Below are 10,774 nucleotides of genomic sequence, written 5' to 3'. Positions count from 1 at the left end.
GCAATTTGGCAGAATAAGTGCTTCTTCACCACAGCCACCTAATGCTTATTCAACTACTTATGCTGATGCAAAATTTTAGCCACTCACTTGGGGAATCCCTGAAGACCTGTGTCAAACACTTCTATGAAATCAGTATATAATCAGACAAAACACCAAAGGTTAATAGGCAATGTATGTTAAAATATCTTAAAATATAGACAGACTGTGATTTTAAAACAAGTTTGCACAGCGTGATGTATCTCAAAGAAGTCGAACTGGCAAGGAAAGCCTTAGGCTTATGTCATATATCATCTGACTACCAAAAAAAACAATAGATTGTGACAACCCATCTCAGCATGATTTTATAAGAAAATTAAAAGGATTTTAATTTCCAAGTCTTTTTTAAGAAAGCAAAATTAATGCAAATAAGAATGTCAACAAACCAAAGTAGTTCTGTTACATAAATTAACCCATTTATTATAGGCTAGCAAAATTTCCACTGGTGGTGCTTCTACTGGTCCTTCAATTCCTTCAGTCTTCTGATGGCAGACTTTACTGTGACAGCAGAAGTGGTGCTGGAAAGAAAAACAAATTTGGTTCCAAGATAATCAACTAGTTAACATGTGAAACGGCAAGTAAGAAACCTGCCTCAGTTTTACATTATAATCTTAATCTTACATCCATCAACTGTCATGTCTTCAGGATCTGAAGACAATCTCATGCATCTAATTTCTCAGACAGGAGAGCATAAAATTAACAGGAAGAAATGGTTGCAAGAAGCTAACTCGTTAAAAGGGAATGGACAGACTGTCAGAAGAAACTAATAAATTATAAGATGTGTACCATCAATGAGCAGTATCAAGAAGACGTCTAAAGCAGTAGAATAGACTAAAGCACGTTTTGGAAATGACAGTACATTTTGCCACAATATTCAGAAAGAGCATTTGAAAAACATCCATCCCACCCCACAGGGAAGACATATGAATACTAATTCATTTTACCATCACAATCAAGTGCACCGCACTCCCCATTTTTGTCTATGTTGTCCTCAAAACCCCACAAGGTGTCTATCTACCTATATATACACACATCTCCACGTTATCATTTCAACATTTTCCAATTATTTTACACTACTTTAATTTTAAATTTTAAAAAATTTCAGGAGTTCCCGTCGTGGCGCAGTGGTTAATGAATCCGACTAGGAACCATGAGGTTGCGGGTTTGGTCCCTGCCCTTGCTCAGTGGGTTAACGATCCGGCGTTGCCGTGAACTGTGGTGTAGGTCGCAGACGCAGCTCGGATCCCGCAAGTTGCTGTGGCTCTGGTGTAGGCTGGTGGCTACAGCTCCAATTCGACCCCTAGCCTGGGAGCGGCCCAAGAAATAGCAAAAAGACCAAAAAAAAAAAAAAAAAAAAAAAAATCAACTACACTAGCTGTATCCCTTTACTATATGTAAGGTACTAGTACTGGACAGCTGTACACTGACTAGAAGTGAAACACCTCAGCCTTCAGGGTCAGCAACGAATTCTACAACTAGAGGTCTTTGGGGGTGGCTCGAATTTTCAGAATTGGATAACCATAGGAGTCCACACAATAACCAGCATAAAAGTCCACAAGGCAATAGCACCTGGTCCTTGTCAGAGCCACAAAACTGAGAAAGTCCAACCACATTGTTTAAAAGGGCAAAGGTGTGGTAGCCCAGATGGCCTCCATACATATATGACAAGAAACAGCCTGCCTTAAGTGTTCAGCAGTCAGCCCAATAGACCTGTACAACATTCCTTGATGACCCTAATGAATGTAAAATTCTAAAGTAATGTGATCACACTTTAAAAGCATTCTTTTGTTTAATAAGAGTTTAAACTAGCCCATTCAACATCAAACCTGGAATTGTGACATGGTCCACGCACTTTCAGTTACGACAAAGAAATAAGACTCACTTGTAGGTCCAGGCACCACCAGCTACCGTTTTCATGCAGGAACCACAGTGCCAGATGCCCACAGCTCGTCTCTTCATCTTGGTCTGTAAAAGACAACCAATTTTCCCTCTGACCAAAGAACAGCCTTTTATGTCACAAAAATCTAAGAATCTAAATTACACTAGAATTAAAGCTGGTGTATTTTACCATTTTTTTCCCCTAACTTCAAGTTTTCTGCTGCAAAATTTGCATAAACTGTGGTGATATTTTCAGGGATGTGGAAGATCTGCAACCCCCCCCAAAAAACACAAGAATTGCTGGAATACAGTATTTTTTGCACACAATAAACATACAAACATTAAATAAAGATCTCTACCCGACACTGGTAGACAAAACAGACAGAACTGTGTTCCACAAAACTGGTTTGGCTTAAGCTGGGACTGTCAACTGTTTACCCTTTAGTTCCCACTTGTCGTCACGGGAAAAAAAGGTTTTTACAAAATCCAGAGTTATCAACAATACTCTCGTCTTGCAACTGGTTACCAATTATGTGCAATTCTGAGAACCAGCAAACCATCTATAAACTTCCTTCAAGAAGCCTCACTCCGGAAGGAAACCTTCCCTCCCTCCCTCTTCGCCGCGCCCCCCGCTTCCCGGCCCACAGCCCATCTTACTTTGCCACAGAAGGAGCAAGTGTACTTGGCGTGCTGACTGATTTCAATTTTCTTCACCATTTTCCTGAGGGAAGCACCATAACGGGTCCCGTATTTGCCCACGATTCCGACCTTCTTGGTGCGTTTGGCCTGTTAAAAAAAAAAAAAGTTAGGGAAAAGCCCAGCAACAAGGACTCTGACCCTCCACACACCATCCTTCCACTCACCCAGCCCCCGCCTGCTCCCCGCTCGCCCATCACATCCTGGTAAAACGAAGGTCCGAGGGCACTGGGTTAACCCAGCCCGGACGCGCCAGCCTTCGCCAAGCCGCCCCAGTCTCCGTCTGAGGAGCGGCGAAGGCACGGAGGCCAGGGACACAGGACCGAACAGGCGAGCAGAGGCGGGTCGGCGCGAAGAAACCAAGAAAAAGGCAGATGCACGCAGATAGACACCTAGGCCTCACAGGGACCAACACTCACCATTTTGCCGCAAACCCGGTCCGAGCCCAGAGAGGAAGAAGGGTTGTGCGCAGGCGCAGTTTTAGGCGGACGAGCGGAAGCGGCGGCTGGGAGGCCCAGCTAGGAACTGAACTCTATGGTTCGGAGGTCTCCTCCCACCCGGTGCCTTCTGGGTAATGTGGCCGGCCTTCTTTCTGACAGGTTTACCCTGATTCACAGATTGCAGCAACGGACTGGATAGCAGAGGCACTTTCTCCCATCGGCATTATTTTACACGTATCTCACCAAGTTCTGCAAAACCAAGTATGATTTCCTCCATTTTACAGACACTTCATATTTTAAGTGACTTGCTCACAGGCACTTGGCTTAGAAAAGTGCTTAACTTTTACGACTCCAAATTTCGTCGCTTTCTGTATAATGCATTCTGAAAGCGGCAAGCCCTGTGCAGGAAGCCAGGATAGCGGTGGCGAAAAACCAAAGCTCCACTCTTACATGTTATAGTCCGGCCAGGGGAAGCCATATGACTTCTTTAACAAGTTATAATTTCAAAGAAATCAGAGCTCTGAAGGAAGGAAGATGGTCCCATCTATCCTAGGAAGAGCCTGGGGCTCCCTGAGAAAGGCTGAGACGAGAAAGCTGGAAAGGAATAGTCACGGCCGAGGTTCGTCTGGCAGCTTCTCCCTCCGTCTCAGTTCTGTTTGCCTGCCGCTCTATTTCAGAATCCATTCCCATGGCCCTGATGGGAGGGTGGAAGTACGCACAACCTAAGAGATGAGAATCATCTTCTACTTCGTGGACTTTCCGAGGACTGACTTTCTGAGGACTTATGTGGGAAAGACAGCTTCTCAGATATTTCTGAGGGACTGCTCCCAAGAAATAAAGGAGGAGCCAGGATTTATAGGAATTTTGGCGACAAAAACTAAATGGTAGGAACATCAAAATATTACTGTTGAAGTTCCCACTGTGGCACAGTGGGATCGGGTGGTGTCTCTGAAGTGCCAGGACAGAGGTTCAATCCCCCACCCAGCACAGTGGGTTAAAGGAGCTGGTTTTGCCACAGCCCCAACATAGGTCACAACTGTGGCTTGGATCTGATACCTGGCCTGAGAACTCCATATGCTGCAGGGCAGCCAAAAGATGAAAAAAAAAAAAAAAATTACTGGTCGTTAAAGAAAAAGACATGTCAGGTTAATGAATTTAGCGCTTTTCTATGTGTGGGAAAATGCAAGAGTCTGGGCTTATTAAAATTATTCTTTTGAGAAGTTCCTTTCATGGCTCAGTGGTTAACGAACCCAACTAGGATCCATGAGGACGAAGGTTTGATCCCTGGCCTTACTTACTGGGTTAAGGATCCAGCATTGCTGTGAGCTGTGGTCCCAGACACAGGTCACAGACATGGCTTGGATCCCACATTGCCGTGGCTGTGGCTGTGGCATAGGCCAACGGCTACAGCTTGGATTCAACCCCTAGCCTGGGAACCTCCATATGCCTCGGGTGCAGCCCAAAATGGAAAAACAAAAAATTATTCCTTTGATATGCATCTTAACTATCTAAGGCCAGCATCCCATTTTTCTCCATCCTGAATCCCCCCTGGATGCACAGCTGAGGGTAACTCTGTGATTGATGGCTTGATGGCTGTAACATCCTTTACTGATCTGGTAGGCGACAGTTTCGCCCACAGCCCCATCCTGGGCTGTCAGATCCCTGCCTGAAACCTTAAACCCCAACATCTCAATCTTTAACCACATCTCTTACCTATCCTTCCAACTCTCTCAAAAGGAGCAGCAGAGAAGGGCCAGGTTTCCAGCTAAGGTCAGGAAGTGAAAGGTATGTTCAGCAAATAGCCCGGAACATGTAGAACACTTTCTCGAAAGTTTTGCTGGGAGTTCCCTTGTGGTACAGTGGGTTAAGGATCTGATATTGTCACTGCAGTGGCTGAGGTTGCTGCTATGGCTCATATTTGATCTCTGGCCTGGGAAATTCCACAGGCTGTGGGCAAAAAGAGCAAAAGAAAAAAGAAAGTTTTGCTGCCTTTCCTTGGAAGGTGGTAAGGCCGGAGGAGAGGAAGCTCAGAGAATTTTGAAATAAATGGGTAAGAAAGAATCTGTGACTTAGGAGCCAAGAAAGACCATGAGAGCTGAAAGGGATTCTGGGATTACTTGGCCTTGTTTCCAATCAGAACTCTGCTAACAAATGGCTTCAGTTCACAAATGATTTTGCAGGTGCTCGAGGCTCCTCACAAGTTAGCCAAAGCGACTTGCAGACAATTACATCCTTCGTACTTCATAGGGTTACAATCTTTGGACCCTTTATGACTTGAGTACAGTACTAGGAAAATTACTGGGGCTCAAAGCAACAGAAGTGGTAACAGCACTGCCAGCTGGCATTTGTTGAAAGGCGCCACATCATGGGCACTGTTCTGAGTATTTTACAGGAATGTTCACATTTACTTTTCACTATGCTCCTTTGAGAGAGGAAGTATCTTTATCTTCATTACTAGGATAAAGAGAGGAGGTCTCATGTAATGGTTAGGAACATAGCTCTGGGTTCAAAGCAGAGCTCTGCTGTTTACCCTTTGTTGGACCGCTGACAAATTATTTTACTTTTCTCTGTATTGGTTTCCCCAGCTGTAAAATCTAAATAATTGTAATACCTCCCTCATAAAATTGTTGTGAAGAGCCAAGGAGTTAAATACAGGAAAAGTGTTTGCCACAGCGCCCGAAACATAGTAAACAGTATACAGTTGTAACTATTACTGTTATTGTTTCAGATGAAGTTAAGTGCTTTGCCCAAGGTCACATAGCAATCAGTGGTGGAACTAGAACTCAAATCCACATCAATCAGACTCCAAAGTTCTGTCTTTGTGTGTGTGTGTGTGTGTGTGTGTGTCTTTTTTTAGGGCTGCACCTGCGACATATGCCATATGGGTAGGGGTCAAATAGAAGCTGTAGCTGCAGGCCTAGGCCACAGCTACAGCACTACCAGATCTGAGCCAAATCTGCAACCTACACCACAGCTCAAGGCACGTCAGATCCTTAACCCACTGAGCGAGGCCAGGGCTGGAGCCTGCGTCCTCATGGATATTAGTTGGGTTAATTACCGCTATACCACAACGGGAACTCCCCAAAGTAAGTTCTCTTAACTGTTGGCTTGTACTCCAGCTCATAATATTTAGTGCACTGAAAAATCATAGCAGAAAAGTGCTTAACCTGATACCGGGTCTCTGGCCTTCAGTCCAGGCCAGGCTCTGTGACTACCTTGTGGTATGACTTACAGTGCCTGCATGGCCTGGAGAACTACCTCCCTGCCTCCCTGCCTCCCAGTAGTGACTGTCTTTACAGTGAGGTGCTGGACCAGATGATCTCCAAGATCCCATCCAGGTCTTAGGTTCTAAGATTCTAGGAAGAGTTTCCAGACTCTGAGTGCTGTTGGGGAAGCTGACTGACCAATTTTTGTTGTCACCATCCTGCAGGATTTTTGGTGGAACATAGCAGTTGTCTCTTTACCTTCCCCCGTCTGTTATCCCAGCTCTGACTATATAATTCCAGAGAAAAGGTGAAATGTCTACTTATTGTCGTGTGGGTAGCAGGAAAATTTTAATTGATTTTTGTTTTTATACATGTCTATATTCTCTATCTCATAATGAGTGTGTATTTATAATTGGAAAAAAATTTAAAAGATTGGAGTTCTCCTGTGGTACAGTAGCTTAAGGATCTGGTGTTGTCATTGCAGCAGCTCAGGTCACTGCTGTGGTGCGAGTTTGATCCCTGGCCCAGGAACTTCAAAAAGCTGCAGGTGTGGCAAAAAAAAAGAAAAAGAAAAAAAAAATCCATCGTCAATAAACACACCTAACACCCAGATCTTGGTTTTTAGTATCATGGTACAATGAAAGGAACCAGGGCTCCTTGGCGAAATGACTGGTTCTAGAACTGGGGCAGGACATATATACAAGATGAGGCTGGAGGGAGCACTTGTAGTGCCAGAAAGTAAGGAATGCTCAAAAAGCAAAAAGGAGGAAAAAAAAAAAAAAAAAAAAAAAAGAGGTGGGGAAGCATGGGAACCAATCAAGAGAATTCCCAATGGATAAGTCTGAAAAAATGTAAGCAAAAAAAGTTGTATTGGTATTTAACCCAAGTAGAAAATAAATATCCATGAGTCCAAGCTGGTATAAATAAATGATTGAATAAATGAATACTGGAGGAGAAGAGGCAAATCTCTCTGGCAGAAGAATTTTAAATAATTTATGTGGCTTCTCTGCCCTCTGGGAAGGGGGATAAGACTCCTCACTCCTTAAGTATGGGCTGTGCAGTGACTCCTTCCTAAGAGCACAGTATGGAAAAGGGAAGAAAGAGGAGCTTTATAGTAGAGAAACCTGCCAATCACAGGTCAAGGTTAGTATCAACAGTCATAAATCATGAAGACAGTATGTCCTTTTGATACAGTGTGATGAAAATGGCACTTTACTTTTGTGACCCTCCTCCCCCAGACCTATAACCTCAGTCTAATCATGAAAACAACAACAAAAAAAAATAAGACAAATTCCAATAGTTCGATGTCCTACAAAATATTTGACAAGTACTCCCCCAGATTATTAAGATCATAAGAAACCAGAGAATCTGAGATACTGTCACAGGCAGGGGGAGCTTACAGAGACTAAATGTAAAATGGGATCCTGGAACAGATAAAGACATTAGCTGAAAACTAAGGAGCTCTGAATAAACCATGGATTTTAGTTAGTAATAATGTATCAGTGTTGATTCATTTGTTATAATAAATGTACCACTCTAATGTAAGATGCTAATAATGGGGAACTGGGTGAGAAAGTATATGGGAATTGTTTGTACTATCTCTTTAATTTTTCTATAAATCTAAAACTTTTCTAAAAAATAAAGTATATTTGGGAAAAAAAAAAATAAGAGTTCCCGTCATGGCTCAGCAGAAATGAATCTGACTAGTATCCATGAGGACACAGGTTCGATCCCTGGCCTCGCTCAGTGGGTTAAGGTTCCGGCATTGCAGTGAGCCGTGGTGTAGGTCACAGATGCAGCTCAGTTCTTGCATTGCTTTGGCTGTGGTGCAGGCTGGCAGCTACAGCTCTGATTTGACCTCTCGCCTGGGAACTTCCATATGCCTTGGGTGTGGCCCTAAAAAGACCAAAAGAAAAAGAAAGAAAGAAAAAGAAAAAGGAAAAAACAAAACAAAAATAAGCCAAGGTGACAAGTCAACACCATGAGGACAGGGCTGTGCTTGTCCACTCCTGCATCCCAGGGCTGAGCACAGAGCCTGGTACGTCAGTAGTAATGAATACTTGTTGAGTAATTAGATGTTAGTTTGCATGGTGCAATGGTGATGATGGGTCTTAAGGCTTTTTTTTTTTTCTTTTTAGGGCCATACCCAAGGCATATGGACGTTCCCAGGCCAGGGGTCAAATCGGAGCTGTAGCTGCTGGCCTACACCACAGCCACAGCAACGCAGGATATGAGCCACATCTGAGACCTACACCACAGCCCACTGCAACACCAGATCCTTAACCCACTGAGCAAGGCCAGGGATTGAACCCATATCGTCATGGATGTTAATCGGGTTCTTAACCCTCTGAGCCACAGCGGGAACACCTGGGTTTTAAGGGTTTTATAGAGTTTTATTTGTCTGGGCTTTGCTGCTTTACAAAGGCAATCCACTTATATGAGACCAAAAAAAGGGGGGGGGGCTTTAGAGATAATAAAGATTAAATTGGAAACTGAGGCCCAAGGAGGTGGAATGACTTGCCCAATAAAGGACTTTCAGACCAGTGCTCTTCCTATTGTATGACAAGATTCAAGCTGTTTTCCCAGCTGTAAAATGAGCACACAAGAGTTCACTGGTGGCCTCGTGGTTAAGACTTGGCACTTTCACCACTATGGCCCGGGTTCAATCCCTGGTCTGGGAACTGAGTTCCCATGTGAAGCAGCTGCATGGTGCAGCTGGAAAAAAAAAAATGAGTATACTATAACCTCTAAGGTTCTTGGTAGGATGAAATAACTTTTATAAAGTGCCTAGTGGAATTTCTAAATGATGGTTACCGTTGTTAAGATGTTCCAATATTTCTTGAGGCCTTTTCAATCCTATTTTCTCTTCTGCCACATTCAGGGAACTATGACAGACGGGCTTTCTACTTTCCCTTAAAAACATGCCCATCTCCTTTCTCCTTAATTTCTTTAGCTCAGGCATAATGACACTATTATAGTCTTGCTACCTGAGGCCCGCTGTGGCAAAGGGAGTGCTCATGGTCCCTTAGTTCCACCAGAGGCTCCATCTACACATTCTCGACCTCTTAGGATACAGAATGGCAAGGACCCATGGAAGCAAGTCTCTCATCCCTCAGAAGAGAAATGCACTGCCTTCTGGGAGGTGATTTCTAGTGACCTCTCCACCCAAACTATGCCCTTTCTCCAGAAAACTAGAAATTAAAACATATTGGTGCAGGAGTTCTCTTGTGGCAAAGTGGGTTAAGGATCTGGTGTTGTCACTGTGGTCACCCTAGTTGCTTCTTTTGTTTGGGTTCTATCCCTGGCCCGTGAACTGCTGCAGGTGTGGCAAAAAAAAAAAAAAAAAAAAAAAAAAAAAAAAAATTGATGCCAACAAATGGGATTGGTGCAAGGAGTGTTGAGAAACAAATACTCTGATGTTCCTCCTGTTCCAGTCTATGTCTCTAGGGCAGCAGCCAGGAGCAGCCCAAGAGGGTTGTCCTGGGTGGTTGGGTAAGCATGGCCAGCCTCACACTGGGGCAGCTCAAGCTGAGGTGAGCACTCCTGGGCTGGCTCTAGAGTCTAGTTCACATCATCTTTTACCATCTCCCACCCTGACCCCATATGGCTTCCTATGTTTCTGGCTTCCAGAGGGTCTGACAGAGAGAGCAAGACAGGGAGGATGCATGAGTAAGAATGCAATAGAATGGTTGGAAATGAGAAACTCTGACACAGGAGGACATTGTTCATGTTCAGAGCAATTTTTTCAAAACTGAACCATTCTATTTTTTGTTTGTTTGTTTAGTCTTTTTTAGGGCCACTCCAGCAGCACATGGAGGTTCTGAGGCTAGGGGTCTAATTGGAGCAACAGCTGCCGGCCTATGCCATGGCCACAGCAACGTGGAATCCGAGCTGCATCTGCGACCTACACCACAGCTCACAGCAACACCAGATCCTTAACCCACTGAGCAGGGCCAGGGATCGAACCCAAAACCTCATGGTTCCTAGTTGGATTCGTTAACCACTGAGCCACTATGGGAACTCCAGAACCATTCTATTTATTTATTTTTATTTATTTTATTTTATTTTATTTATTTTATTTTATTGTCCTCTTAGGGCCACACCCACAGCATTTGGAAGTCCCCAGGCTAGGAGTCAATCAGCTGCAGTTGTCAGCCTACTCAACAGCCATAGCAATGCGGGATCCGAGCTGTATCTGCAACCTACACCACAGCTCAAGTCAACGCTGGGTCCTTAACCCACTGAGTGAGGCCAGGGATCAAATCCATGTCCTCATGGATACTAGTCGGGTTGGTTACCGCTGAGCTACAATGGGAACTCCTCAAAACTGAACAATTCTCTTTAAATAGCTGGCTTGAGGATGAACAAATAGCACTCTCATGGAATCAGCTCTAAGCAGCTTCAGAGAACAGTGTGTGGAGTCTCAATTTGTCTTATCCATGGGCTAATAAATCTCCCTCCCCATTAGAGGATCATGAGGCATAGAGATTGTTAACTGGGATGTGTACCCATAAAAAT

The 10,774-nt window shown here is 44.0% G+C and overlaps 1 protein-coding gene across 1 annotated transcript; it reads right to left on the bottom strand.

The window, feature by feature from the left end:
• Positions 1-430: 430 nt before the first annotated feature.
• RPL37A (ribosomal protein L37a) lies at positions 431-3,063 on the bottom strand. The gene is made up of 4 exons (XM_021076245.2): positions 2,778-3,063; positions 2,572-2,700; positions 1,919-2,001; positions 431-554 (listed from the first exon to the last, which is right to left on the bottom strand). The coding sequence occupies exons 1-4, from the start codon at positions 2,805-2,807 to the stop codon at positions 491-493; spliced, it is 306 nt and encodes a 101-aa protein (XP_020931904.1). The 5' UTR covers positions 2,808-3,063; the 3' UTR covers positions 431-490.
• Positions 3,064-10,774: the final 7,711 nt, after the last annotated feature.

The sequence above is a fragment of the Sus scrofa genome, chromosome 15 (genome assembly GCF_054392235.1).
Source record: "Sus scrofa isolate SSC_HxYL_T2T_F1_AM1 chromosome 15, Sscrofa_HxYL_maternal_Yorkshire_Landrace_v2.0, whole genome shotgun sequence".
Lineage (NCBI taxonomy): Eukaryota > Metazoa > Chordata > Mammalia > Artiodactyla > Suidae > Sus > Sus scrofa.
The sequence above is the reverse complement of the archived record's forward strand: the minus strand, read 5'-3'. Positions and strand labels throughout refer to the sequence as shown.